General features: G+C 36.8%; 4 protein-coding genes and 1 pseudogene across 7 annotated transcripts; 2 read left to right on the top strand and 3 right to left on the bottom strand.

Annotated features, from left to right (window-relative positions):
* Positions 1 to 407: 407 nt before the first annotated feature.
* AT4G04460 (Saposin-like aspartyl protease family protein) lies at positions 408 to 3,860 on the top strand. Of its 2 annotated transcripts, none has more exons than NM_001203742.1 (13): positions 408 to 587; positions 1,212 to 1,580; positions 1,684 to 1,744; positions 1,896 to 1,990; positions 2,072 to 2,184; positions 2,268 to 2,476; positions 2,562 to 2,626; positions 2,712 to 2,825; positions 2,916 to 2,968; positions 3,037 to 3,184; positions 3,264 to 3,383; positions 3,473 to 3,561; positions 3,648 to 3,809. In NM_001203742.1, the coding sequence occupies exons 2-13, from the start codon at positions 1,218 to 1,220 to the stop codon at positions 3,730 to 3,732; spliced, it is 1,515 nt and encodes a 504-aa protein (NP_001190671.1). In that variant the 5' UTR covers positions 408 to 587; positions 1,212 to 1,217; the 3' UTR covers positions 3,733 to 3,809. The 2 variants fall into 2 exon arrangements, with proteins under 2 accessions (NP_001190671.1, NP_192355.1); NM_116684.4 differs by having other exon boundaries at positions 413 to 587; positions 2,904 to 2,968; positions 3,648 to 3,860.
* PMP22 (Peroxisomal membrane 22 kDa (Mpv17/PMP22) family protein) lies at positions 3,647 to 6,471 on the bottom strand (the record flags this gene model as incomplete). Of its 2 annotated transcripts, NM_001340483.1 has the most annotated exons (8): positions 5,757 to 6,471; positions 5,135 to 5,289; positions 4,812 to 4,910; positions 4,609 to 4,710; positions 4,450 to 4,525; positions 4,292 to 4,362; positions 4,108 to 4,193; positions 3,647 to 4,009 (listed from the first exon to the last, which is right to left on the bottom strand). In NM_001340483.1, the coding sequence occupies exons 2-8, from the start codon at positions 5,210 to 5,212 to the stop codon at positions 3,949 to 3,951; spliced, it is 573 nt and encodes a 190-aa protein (NP_001319865.1). In that variant the 5' UTR covers positions 5,213 to 5,289; positions 5,757 to 6,471. The 2 variants fall into 2 exon arrangements, with proteins under 2 accessions (NP_001319865.1, NP_192356.1); NM_116685.5 differs by lacking the exon at positions 5,757 to 6,471 and having other exon boundaries at positions 3,949 to 4,009; positions 5,135 to 5,266.
* Positions 5,635 to 6,837, top strand: AT4G04480 (F-box protein with a domain protein; the record flags this gene model as incomplete). The annotated part of the gene is made up of 1 exon (NM_116686.2): positions 5,635 to 6,837. The coding sequence occupies one exon, from the start codon at positions 5,635 to 5,637 to the stop codon at positions 6,829 to 6,831; it is 1,197 nt and encodes a 398-aa protein (NP_192357.1). The 3' UTR covers positions 6,832 to 6,837.
* An 865-nt stretch (positions 6,838 to 7,702) lies between these two features.
* Positions 7,703 to 10,675, bottom strand: CRK36 (cysteine-rich RLK (RECEPTOR-like protein kinase) 36). The gene is made up of 7 exons (NM_116687.2): positions 9,805 to 10,675; positions 9,618 to 9,743; positions 9,414 to 9,535; positions 9,126 to 9,336; positions 8,818 to 9,055; positions 8,606 to 8,744; positions 7,703 to 8,263 (listed from the first exon to the last, which is right to left on the bottom strand). The coding sequence occupies exons 1-7, from the start codon at positions 10,622 to 10,624 to the stop codon at positions 7,943 to 7,945; spliced, it is 1,977 nt and encodes a 658-aa protein (NP_192358.1). The 5' UTR covers positions 10,625 to 10,675; the 3' UTR covers positions 7,703 to 7,942.
* Positions 10,676 to 11,989: 1,314 nt separating this feature from the next.
* AT4G04495 lies at positions 11,990 to 13,032 on the bottom strand (annotated as a pseudogene; the record flags this gene model as incomplete). The annotated part of the gene is made up of 1 exon: positions 11,990 to 13,032.
* Between the last annotated feature and the right edge of the window lie 12 nt (positions 13,033 to 13,044).

Raw genomic sequence — 13,044 nt, forward strand, 5'->3', positions numbered from 1 at the left:
TCTTTTGAAAATAGACATATAAGGCTCTTCCTTGCACACTTCAAATAGAATGAATTTGATGTGGAAAACAGACTAAACCAAGATATCATCCTAGAAGATATCTTAACTATGTACTTAATAGAAAATTGAAAAGAAAACTTTATACTTATGCAAAAAAATTATTAACTTTTACTTAAGAGAACAATTGGGATCAATATGAAAATAAGATATAACCCAAGGGTCGATAAATTAAAGTGAATTAATATGAAAATGAACTTTATCCTTAATAAACACAAAACGAATTTTGCTGATCTGTCTAGGTCCACGCATAGCAAGCAAGGTTTCATAAACGTGACGCTTGCTTATGAAACTAACTCACACTTATAACTTTAATTTAATTCCTTCATATTCTTCAAAAGTTTCCATTTACAAGCAACAACTAAACTAATTGACATTTGACAATAAAAAGCTGAACTTTATTATGTATCTCTAGGTTTTTTCCTTGAGAGTTTCTCTCTTTGAAGTCATTTACGTATATATATATAAACCCTTGCACCATTCTTCTTCGTCTTGTTAAGCTTTTAAGAATCTCTACTCACATTTTCTCTGTGAGTGTTCTTTTATACTTCTTTGTTATTTCCAATTTTTCTTTCTTTCCTCTAAAAATTTTAGGAACTATTGAATCATTTAATTTCTGTTTGTTGATAAAATTTCGATCAACTGTTCTCGGCTTACCGATGCATTTTTTGTAAAACCGTCTTTTTTTGGTGAATAAAATTTTAAATTCATACAAAAAAAAAACATATTTGATACTATTTTAGCTCCATTGTATCTGAATCTTCATTTGTTAATTTTTTTGTTTCCTCTGTTCTCACTTGAATTTTGGAATATTTTCTCTAGGTTTTACCTTATATTCTTCACTTTAAGAACTATATGAAGATTTGATTGGAAGTAATAATATTCGGTGATAGAATCTGAGTTTGTTTGATTCTGGTGTGGGGCTTATATCTAACTTTTTTCTTTGTACCAATACATTTTCAATTTTACATTTTTGATTAGCTTAAAATGTGAAGGATACCTTGTAAATAACTATTACACTATTGCTTGTCTTAGTCTAATAGTCTTCACTAATATTTTGTGCAGTAGAAGTAAATATTATAAAGAGTTGTTGTTTGATTATAGAGAGTTGTTGTCTATTCTTTAACTTGATGTGATGTTGTTTTTGATGACAGGTAAAAATGGGAACTAGGTTCCAATCATTCTTGCTCGTGTTCTTGCTTTCATGTTTAATCCTCATATCAACTGCCTCGTGTGAGCGAAATGGTGATGGAACGATTAGAATTGGATTGAAGAAGAGGAAACTAGACCGGAGCAACAGGCTAGCTTCTCAGCTTTTTTTGAAAAACCGAGGGTCTCATTGGTCTCCCAAACACTATTTTCGCCTGAACGATGAAAATGCGGATATGGTTCCGCTGAAAAACTATTTGGATGCTCAATACTATGGTGACATTACCATTGGTACTCCTCCTCAGAAGTTCACTGTGATCTTTGATACTGGTAGCTCCAATCTCTGGATACCATCTACTAAATGTTACCTATCGGTACGCGTTAGTTTGTTCTTAATGCATAATAATTCTGAAAATCCTATTGTATTCTTACTCCCAAAAGAACAAAACAAAATATCTATGTTTAATGTTTTTTCAGGTTGCTTGTTATTTCCACTCCAAGTACAAGGCTAGCCAGTCATCGTCATATAGAAAGAACGGTTCGTTCTCTCTGTTCATCTTGTTATTTGATACTCGAGCTTCGGTACTTTGATGTTTCTTGATAACTATTCAAGAAAGGGATACATTTAGCGCCGGTCTTTTGATATGTTTGCTGATAGGTTTTGACGATAAAACTCATTGTCATTATAGGAAAACCCGCGTCTATCCGCTATGGGACGGGTGCTATTTCTGGTTACTTTAGCAATGATGATGTTAAAGTTGGTGATATTGTTGTGAAAGAGCAGGTAAAACGATTCATCCGCTTACATATTTCAGAATATTCATGTGAGTTAATATCTAACTGCTACATCTATATATCACCACAGGAATTCATAGAGGCTACTAGTGAGCCTGGTATAACATTCTTGCTAGCAAAGTTTGATGGTATCCTCGGTTTGGGTTTCAAAGAGATTTCTGTAGGAAACTCAACTCCGGTTTGGTATGAAAACGTTTTTGATCTATAATCTGATGAAAGAATTGTTGTTGCAATTCTGAATGATGAAATTTATATGATGTGTGTAGGTATAACATGGTAGAAAAAGGTTTAGTTAAGGAACCGATTTTTTCGTTCTGGCTTAACCGTAACCCGAAAGATCCAGAAGGCGGTGAGATTGTTTTCGGTGGAGTCGACCCGAAGCACTTCAAAGGAGAGCATACTTTTGTTCCTGTGACACATAAAGGTTACTGGCAGTTTGACATGGGTGATCTCCAAATTGCTGGCAAACCAACCGGTAAGTAAGCTTTTGAGATGTTTCAGTTTCAACATAAATGAGTCCTTTTACCTATGATATGACATCTGACTTCTATGTTATTCAGGATATTGTGCTAAAGGTTGTTCTGCTATTGCTGATTCCGGAACTTCTCTGCTCACCGGTCCATCGGTGAGAATCATTTCACTGAAACTTTTGTAGATTGTACACTACTTAGCACCTGAAACATGCTGAATATTTATATTTGCTTGTTTAGACTGTCATCACGATGATCAATCACGCGATAGGAGCACAAGGAATTGTAAGCCGTGAATGCAAGGCCGTGGTGGATCAATACGGAAAAACCATGTTGAATTCTCTTCTAGCTCAGGTTTAAATCACTGGTCATGACACCATTCACATTTTTATAAGCAATACAATCTTGAATTTTACATCACTTGACTTGCAGGAGGATCCGAAGAAAGTATGCTCACAAATTGGAGTCTGCGCTTATGATGGTACACAGAGTGTGAGGTCAGTACTGACACTATCCAGTCAAAACAAATATGTCAAACATAAAACTGATTCATGTCTGTCTGCAGTATGGGGATCCAGTCAGTTGTAGACGATGGAACATCGGGTCTTTTAAACCAAGCGATGTGCAGTGCTTGCGAAATGGCAGCCGTGTGGATGGAGAGCGAATTGACTCAGAATCAAACACAAGAACGCATACTCGCTTATGCTGCTGAGGTGAGTTTCGAGAGTGTCTTGAAAGCCTTATTTTGGACATAAGCATGTTAAGACTCTAATCTCTGTAAAACATGTATAGCTATGTGACCATATACCAACCCAAAACCAACAATCAGCAGTGGACTGTGGGAGGGTTTCGTCGATGCCTATAGTCACATTCTCAATTGGTGGCAGAAGCTTTGATCTAACTCCTCAAGACGTAACTACTCTCATCAGCTTTTCCTTAAGTTTTCAGCTTACAAGGAGAGTAATTAAAACCTTTTCCTTCTTCTTCTTTTGGTCGATCAGTATATATTCAAGATCGGGGAAGGAGTTGAGTCTCAGTGCACCAGCGGTTTCACGGCAATGGATATTGCTCCGCCTCGTGGACCTCTCTGGTAACTATCATCTACAAATACAATCTACTAACCAACAAACTCAAATGGGTTTTGCTCAAAATTTTGTACATCGTGTGAAAATGCAGGATCTTGGGTGATATCTTCATGGGACCATACCACACAGTGTTCGATTATGGGAAAGGAAGAGTTGGATTCGCCAAAGCTGCTTAAACAATATCTCTTCTTTAATACCCTCGTTTTTTATATGATGTTTGTGAATGTGTTTGTAATAACTTAAAACATATTGCTATCCTAGAATGGTATCATCTTAATACAGATTTTTATTTGGTTTCAGAGCTGTTTGATTTGCTTTAACTTACAGAGTACTAAGTGATCATAATGAGTCCCAAGGCTTGAGTTCTCTGTCACGATCCATGTGTTTCCTAATCACTTAGCCTTTGCCAAAGCTAGTGTCATTGACCTCGCTCGCAGGGTTAGGAAAATTCCCCTGAAAAAACAAAAGAAGAAGAATGTGGAGATTACAAACAAGTTTCAGTTGAGTAACAACAACAAGAACTAGCTGCAGCAAATGATTCATTGTCTTACCAAAAGAATGCGACCAGGCTGTGCAAGATGACCCGGAAGTGCAGTGGCACATACTTGTAGTTAATCCATCCCACCACCGGGAAAAACTGTGATTGATATATAGAATCAATCATCCAGCAATTCTTGTTATGATTCAAATTCTCTTAAAAGAGCATGAACTATATTGATGATATCTATCACTTACCGTCCATGCAGTAAGCTGGACCGTTGGATAAGTCTTCTTGATCCTTTCTCTAACAAGGGTCCAGGGAGTTCCTGTTTCACTCAACATTGCAGAACTCTTAATACCATCCACGACGGTTCGTGTTTTACAAATGGAGTGTGAAAAAGGGAGGAACTTACTTTCTATGACTACTCCATAATAGATCATGAAAAGCAAATGGTTCAATGGTGACAATGTCAATTGCTCCAGAATTACCTACCACTCAAACACACTGTTTAAGAAAACCCCCGGATCAATCTCGAACATACAAATCATCGAAAGGTATCGAACATTGTTACCTTCTTTGCAACAGTCTGTGTATCCTTCTTCCCTTTAAAAAACTTATCTAAATATGTATGAAAGAAATGCCCTGCTGGTCCAAGAAACCCACCAGCAAATATCTGTTGGAGAAATCAACACAGAACTCAAATGGTAAAACATATCAAAGAAGCTAGGACTGGCTTGAACTTAGGACTCTACAAGAGAAAGATTCAAGCTTTACCACTTTGAGAAGAACCCTTCTCAGCTGAATCTTCTGTATGCCAGAGAGCTTCTGTGATACAACATCGCTAACACCAGACAAAACTCCAGCAGTTATTGCCTACAAATCACATGAATTCCAACTACTTGTAAAACAGAGTCAACGATACTCTCAGATAATCAGATTATGAAATTGGGTTAGGTTAAAAAACAAAACTTTCAATCGAAAAACAACGTCATCGTCTCTCAATCAATGAAACTAAACCTAATCTCAAGAAAACGAAACCACCCCAGAAAACTACATCAATCGCTTCAAATCAACAATAGGAGAAGAAAAGTTTCAACCTTTGTTCTTAAAGGATGTTGTTGAAGCTGTGACAAGTACCGTTGCAGAGTCGTCTTCTTCGGTGGTGAAGATCCCATTTTTTTGGATTCTTCTCTTCGATACTCTCTCTAGTGTTTTGTCATTTGTGTCTTAAGCAATTTGACCAAATTCCTACCTACAAAACAAAACCGAACCGGTTTAATCAAACCAATATAAACCGAGCCGGTTTAGATGTAATTAAGACTCGTTCTACGAGGATGGCGGGTAAAATTGGGAGGCTAGCTTTACGGTTAGACCAAAAACCGTCACAGGAGAATCTATCAAAGCCTAATTGGTCTTTGGTCAATAATTCTCTCTTTGGTCAATTCAATTCCTTAAATTTTCTTGTTTTGTTTTATGCCTATCATCTTAAACCTATATATAACACCACACATAACATTTCTCTCTTCATTCATCAAACACAATCACAAATCTCCTGAGAGATATTAAGAAACCAACATAACCAAAAAACCTATCAATAATGGCTTCATTGCAGGTATCAAGATTAGTTCTTTCGTCATCTTCTTCTAGTACAAGACCTAAAGCAGCAGTTTCAATCCCGAAGCTACCGAAATTTCACGTCTCGGTTCCGAAAATACCGACTTTATCGGTTAAAGAACCGAGCTTTGAGTTTGTAGAAAGTCTTCCTCTTTCGTTGAAACAAAAGAGAGGTTCTGATTCTATCCAAAGAACTCGTCTCAATGCGGTTCTTGAAGAAGTTATGGATAGGATTGAGATGCACAAGAACATCGGAGATCAACGTAACAATTGGAACTCTTTACTGCTCAATTCTGTCAACATGATTACTCTCACTGCCGCTTTGATGGCCGGAATAGCCTCGGTTAACGGTCACGGTGTAGATTCTGTAACCGCTGTGAAGATAGCTTCAACGGTGTTGTTAACATCTGCGACGGGTTTTGCTGCCTTGATGAGCAAGATTCAACCTTCGCAGCTAGCTGAAGAACAGAGGAACGCGACGAGGCTGTTCAAGAAGCTGAGAGTCGAAATCGAAATGTTTCTGAGAGAAAACGAGGAGATCGAAGAAGAAGATGTTAAGGAAGTGATAAAGAGAGTGTTGTCTCTAGATAAAGCTTATCCTCTTCCTCTGATCGGAACAATGCTCGAGAAGTTTCCGGAAGAGTTTAAACCGGCGACTTGGTGGCCTGAAAACAAGGAGAAAAACCCTAAAACTAGTCTTGCGAATGGATGGAGTCAAGAGCTTGAGGCGGAGATGAGAGAAGTTGCTCATGTGGTGAAGAGCAGAGACGCAGAAGAGTATGAGAAATTAGGTCACGTGGCGTTGAAGCTAAACCGGTTCTTGGCTATCTCTGGACCAGTTTTAACCGGAGTTTCTGCTGTAAGCTCTGTCTTTATCGGTCAAGATTCCGGTTTAGCTGGAATCGTGGCGATGACTTGTGCTTCTTTGGCTGCGGTTGTCAACACTTTAGAGCATGGTGGTCAAGTGGGAATGGTGTTTGAGATGTATAGAAACTCAGCTGGATTCTTCTCTCTATTAGAAGAAACTATGAAATCGACGGAGAAGAGAGAGAACGGACAAGTGTTTGAGACAAGAGTTGCGGTGAAGCTAGGGAGAAGCTTATCAGAACTGAGAGATCTCGCGAAAAGATCGAATCTCTCTCAGGTTAAGGCCAAAGAATTCGCTAGCAAGCTTTTCTAGTTTTTCTTAGAGAGAACATTCTTCATTCTTTTCTTTTTTTTGTATAGATGAATTTGTTCATTCATTCTTTGTTACCGACATATTATATTAGCAAATTTGATTTACTTTTACAAAGAAATTTGTCTTTTGATCGAAATTTTAAACTAGAGTTTGAATGAAACATGAATCTTTGTCCTGATCTTGAGCATTTTAATGAACCGAAATGATACGACCGATTCAAAACAGAAATGAAATTATTCAACGAATTTGACCCAATCTAAAATTAAACCGATTAGGGTAAAGAAAGTTCACTAAAAAAACGGACTCAATCGAATTTTTAATTTAATTTATTAAACCAAATATTTTTTAATATAACATATCCTCAAAAAGAGTTTATATTTCACTAAAGAAAGTTTACTAAAGATGAAATTAAAGAATTTAAAATAATTATTTACTCAACTAAATTCGGGTATAATTCGGTGACAATGTTTCCATACCAAAGTAACCAAAATAAACCTAATTATCCGAATATCCACCCCAAATTACATATTTTTTGTATCTTACTCTATCCATAATCTTTTAAATTTTGGTAATTTCGAACCTGCGACTTAACATCTGTTATTGGGTTCTACGGAAGTCGTTACCGGTTAACGGTAAAATATAAATCGTGGTTTTTTAGACCACTTTTTTTTGCTTTTCTAATTTCACTTAATTTTGTTAACGCCGTTAACGATTTCCGTAACGCCCAATAACAGATGTTAAGTCGCAAATTCGAAATTACCAAAATTTAAAAGACCATGGATTTAAAAGACAACAAAAAATAATTTAGCTATTTTTATTCCAATTTTAAAATTACAGGTATTAAACGGCCAAATAAAAAATAAACCGCGGTTTTTAGGCTTTTCCTTTTAATATGTATTCTCAAAAAGAATTTATACTAAAGATGAAATTTAAAGAATTTAAAATAATTATTTACTCAACTAAATTCGGGTATAATTCGGTGACAATGTGTCCATAAAGTAACCAAAATAAACCGAATTATCCGAATACCCACCCCAAGTTACATGTTTCTTGTATCGTACTCTAGTTTCTCTAGCACCAATGCAGATGAGGTCAGAAAATAATGGAATATTCACCGAGGATACAAGACTGTAATCGAGACCTCATCCACTGAAAACGGATCTTTGTCTTTACGCTCACTCATGGACCTATTTTCAGGTTTCACCGAGAGAGGCAGAGTGACGAAAGCAGCTTCTGTAGGTTTAGGTATTGTAAAAGTACCGTCTCTTGCAAGCCAAGTTATTACAGAGTTCATGGTTGGTCTCTTTGCTGCATTCTCTTGAACACACAACAAACCAATCTGAATCAACTTTATGATCTCGTTTCTTGGATTCTCGTTTAAGTAAGGATCGATTATACTCTCAAGCTCTCCTTCTATCCATCTCTTCCATGCCTTATATCAAAAGAAAACATTCTTTATAAGTCAAGTGATATAAATTTCGTGTAAACAATTATATTTTTTTCTTTAGTATGTTTAAAATAATAACAAATTATTGTGCAAAATAAGTAAATATATACCCACTTTTTTGCATTATGAATTATTTACTTGTAATTTTATGCAAAAATGCAAATCTTGGGTTTTTGCGTTTTCTAATACAATTATGCAAATTTTCTTGATTGACAAATTTCCTGCTTAACCGCATTAGAAAACGTCATTATGCCATTATGCGTGTTACCAATCAAAGCCTAAAAGTGAGAAGATAAATAAAATGTGATCAAGATTCAAGAAGCTTACAAAAGCAGGAAGTCCTTCTGTTTCAAAGTTCTTATTTTTTTCACCACTTATCATCTCCAAAAGCATAACACCGAAGCTATAAACATCAGATTTAGCTGAGAATTGTCCATGTCTCACGTACTCCGGAGCCATATATCCGCTGCATGAACAAAAATCACATTAGTATCCATGTCTAAAGCAGAGCATTTATGTGTGAAATAGAGCAGACTTACTAGGTTCCAACTACTCTGCTTGTCTCTCCTCGAGTCTCATCCATGTTAAACAACCTCGCCATCCCAAAGTCTGCAACTTTAGGGTTCATCTCCGCGTCTAAAAGGATATTGCTTGCCTTCAAATCTCTGTGAATAATCCTCAACTGAGAATCTTCATGGAGATAAAGAAGTCCTCTTGCAACTCCTTCTATGATTCTGTACCTCACATCCCATGTAAGAAGCCAACGTTTGTCTTCGTCTACATATTTTGAAAGAACTCTTTAGTCTGATTAACAAGTTTTGTGTACATTGGTCATGTAAAGGCTTACCAAAGATAAAGTGATCAAGACTTGAATTAGGGACATGCTCGTAGACAAGAATCTCTTCATTTCCTTCATTACAGAATCCAAGAAGCTTAACTAGATTCCTATGTTGGAGTCTTGTCAAGAGTAAGACTTCATTCTTAAACTCTAGTTCTCCTTGTCCTGAGCCTCCAGCTAATCTCTTTACCGCTATCTCTTGCCCGCTCGGTAATATCCCCTGAGACCGGTATAAGATCACTGACCAAAATCTAAAGATTTTGATAACACTTTACAAGGTTTGATGAAATTTCTTACCTTGTAGACAGATCCAAACCCACCTTGTCCAAGCTTATTTTCAAGGGAGAACTCATTGGTTGCAATTAAGATCATGCCAAGATCAAATCTTAACGTAGCTTGACCATCAGAATCAGAATTCTCTGCACATATTTTGAAGCTTTTTTCATTCAAAACAACACTCCATAACTTTCCAAATGTTTACTCAAAATTCTTGATACTCACTATTGATTTCAGTATAAATCCTCCTCCGCATCCGGCGATAAGCAAGCACGAAAGCGACAAACACGGCAAGATTTATGCCCGTAGGGAAAACAACAACCACAACGCTCCATGGTTGAAACATTCTTCCTGAAGAAAAGGTTAATGTCAAGTCAATTCAAGATTTCATCAAGAAAATCAATTCTAGTACCTTTCTTGACCCGATAATCTTGTCGAGTTTGAGGAGATCGAGGAGGCGCGGGAACTCTCTCTAGGTTATCGAAAGCTCCTGCGAATCTGTAATCATCCCATCGGAAATAACAACTAGGACGGGCAACTGTTCCTCCAACTCTGTCCCAGTTATGTTCTTGATTATACCTAACATTTTCTCTCAGACAATGATTACAGTCACTGGAAGATAAATCAGGTGTGCATTGCATCAACATATTAACCTCAGGAGTGTCTGTAAACTCTGCACTTGAGACTCCATAATACTTCAATACCGAAGACTCATCAGCTGTGGACGCAACCTCAACTGTTCGATTAGCCCTGGCGGCAAACTCTTGGCTGATTCGGGTTAGATTGGAAGAGGGGTCAAGACTCGAGTGAGGAACATTCCCTATTGGCTCAAGCTTTAGTTTGCCAAATCTATGGATATTTGAGTAGCGTACTAGACAAGAAACGTTTGCATCGTTTTCGGAATCCCAGTGATATGCTTCTGTTTTGCCTCGGCATTGTGTTAACAGAGTCCTACTTGCTCTATCGACGCAGCGACGACAAGCTTGAACTTCGTAGTGTTTTCGACATAGGGCAAGAGCGTAAACTCCGTCTAGCGAAACGTTGTAGAAACCACGTTCTCGTATGACGTTTGAAGCAAGAGAAGGCAAGAGAGATTCGAGGTTTTCAACGTAGCTTGTGTTTGGAGAGAAGTCTTCGTCGCCGCAGACGAAGGTAGTGTGAACGCCATTGATGTTGAAGAGAAGAAATAAGAGAAGAAAACAAGGGATGTGGAAAAGATTGGATCTTTCCATTTATCTATTAACGTTTCCTTATTAAAACCTATTGTTTGGCTTTAAATAAACAGATTTTGATTTGTATTTATTCTCTTGGAGAATTGTGGATCAAATACGAAGAGACTTTTCTATCACGAACACTTGACTTTTAGGGTGACGTAAGGAGCAAGGCAAAAAGACTTTTCTTCCCTAAATTGCGCTTACGTAAACGATACGTCGAACACTTCGTTGTCATTATGCCTTAAGTGGCATGTAAATGTCTTCGATAGTAACACTGGAAAGAGCGACGTCGTTTCCGCTTCCAAATAGTTTGGAAACTACAAGGGAATGAATATGAAACGAGTCAAGGCCTAGTACGGGTTTCATATACTGTCAAGGATCAAAGGACAAGTGAAAGTCAAATTAGGTGACCAAAAATGGTTTCAACTTTCATGACTTATTAAAAATTAAGAAATTTTCACAAAAGTGGATGAAATTTTTTTTGCTCTCATCGTTTGGATAAATGAGAGTTGGTTTTCACGTTTTCCCTTTTGAAACATTTTGTGACTGAAATACCCTTAATAGAATCAACCAATCGCACAGTTGCAGTTGGTTTTGGTTTAGTTTTTTTTGCAGTTTGGTTTTGCGAAAAAAAAAAAAAAAACTGAAACGAAGAAAACGAGAAAGAGACGGAGAGATCCGAGAGAAAAGTAGAAATAATTTCGAAATTCATTCATCCACTCCTTCATTTTTCGACATTACCGTTCAAATTGTTGGGTAATTGATTTGAGGCATCCTATTGAACTTTAAAATTGAGAAACAAATTTCATGTTTTCAGAGATGAACAAAATACAAAAAAAACCAAAAATTCAAACACTTTAGCTTTTAAAACTAAAAATACTCTAGGTTTACAAGATTTATTTGTAAAAAGTATTCAAAATGAAAAAAAAAATGAGATTTTGAAAAAACTGGTAAAGACGGCCGCAAAATTAGGTTTGCAAAAAAGGATACAGAGGTTGAAGATGACTGAAAAATTACAGTTATAACCTTCATCGAATTTCTTTTGTGTACGTATATTCAATTTACAATGTACGTACACGAACTTATTTAGTGGAACGTATATGGTACGATTTCTAATAACTTAAGCTATTTTATTACATATTCTTATATCTCAATAATCTCCATACATACATAATAATTAAATAAAAATATATGGTGAAATAATATTTGTTCCTCATATTGAAAAATTATGTACGTATATGTGCAATAATGTACGTACATTTTTGTTGGTAAATTAATGTATGTACATGTGTAGTAATATACGTACATCTTTGTTTGTGAATTAAATTATTAAGAAAAATTTATTGATTCAATAATAAACCGATATTGACAATGACTGAGATATATTCTAAGACTTTCATACGATGTGATTTTGAAACATTCTGAATTCCTGACGACTTGAGCAGTCAAATGTCATGGACAGGTATCATCAACGCATACTATCTCCAATCTTGTAGGACATGACCTAGGTTGCTTATAGCAAAAACATTGTTTGATTGCGAGATAAGACATTGTTTGTTGTATGACTTTTCTGTTCTTAAAAATACTCCTCAATCTATAGTGTACGTACATTGGTACAAACCATGTTGACACGTACTTCTTGGAGTCACAGCTGGTGTACGGTCACCCGAGTGAGAAATGTTATCTTTGTTAGGTACACGCTGACTTGTGTACGTACACGCTGCCAACAGCCGACTGAATTCCCCTGGACGTTGAACAGTCAGTTGAGTGAAAATGAAGTCCTCCTCAACATTCCCTATTCCATATTCTTCTACAATTACATCGTTCCACTTGTTGTAATCATAATCTTCGCCACTACTTTCACTACCATCGATAGTAGGATCGAGGGTACTTCTCCCATAGATCCATAGTCACCCTGATAATCATCATACCCATCACCATTTTCGTTGTCCCCCTCCTATTCATCTTCATCTGTTTTACCGTCTTCAACGTCGTCTTGCTCATCTAGCGCCTCATTATTTTCATCAACATTTGAAACACTATCACACACATGGTCACTTTCAGCATCGTCACCATGAGTCCTAGAGACATTATTTCCGAGTGTCTTGACGGTTGTAATGAAAGAGACAAACAAGTTAAGAAAAAGATACCCACCACGAATCAAAAAGAACGTATCTAACCCCACTTGACTGTCAATGTAGACAGGAGGGCGTTTAGTATCTATCATCACTGACATCTCTCCCGGCATCCAGTAACTAATTATGGGATTGATCTCTGCGGACTTCAAACTGAAAGCCTCGCTTAGTGTACGTCATATTTTCCTTAACACGTACACATCGACCAAACATGTCTTCCTCTGGTTCAAATTTCCATTCTTCTTCTTTGCATCTCCACTCACCGACCATAGTAAATACGGGAATATCCATTACCCAACTGCA

The sequence above is a fragment of the Arabidopsis thaliana genome, chromosome 4 (genome assembly GCF_000001735.4).
Source record: "Arabidopsis thaliana chromosome 4, partial sequence".
NCBI classification, from domain to species: domain Eukaryota; kingdom Viridiplantae; phylum Streptophyta; class Magnoliopsida; order Brassicales; family Brassicaceae; genus Arabidopsis; species Arabidopsis thaliana.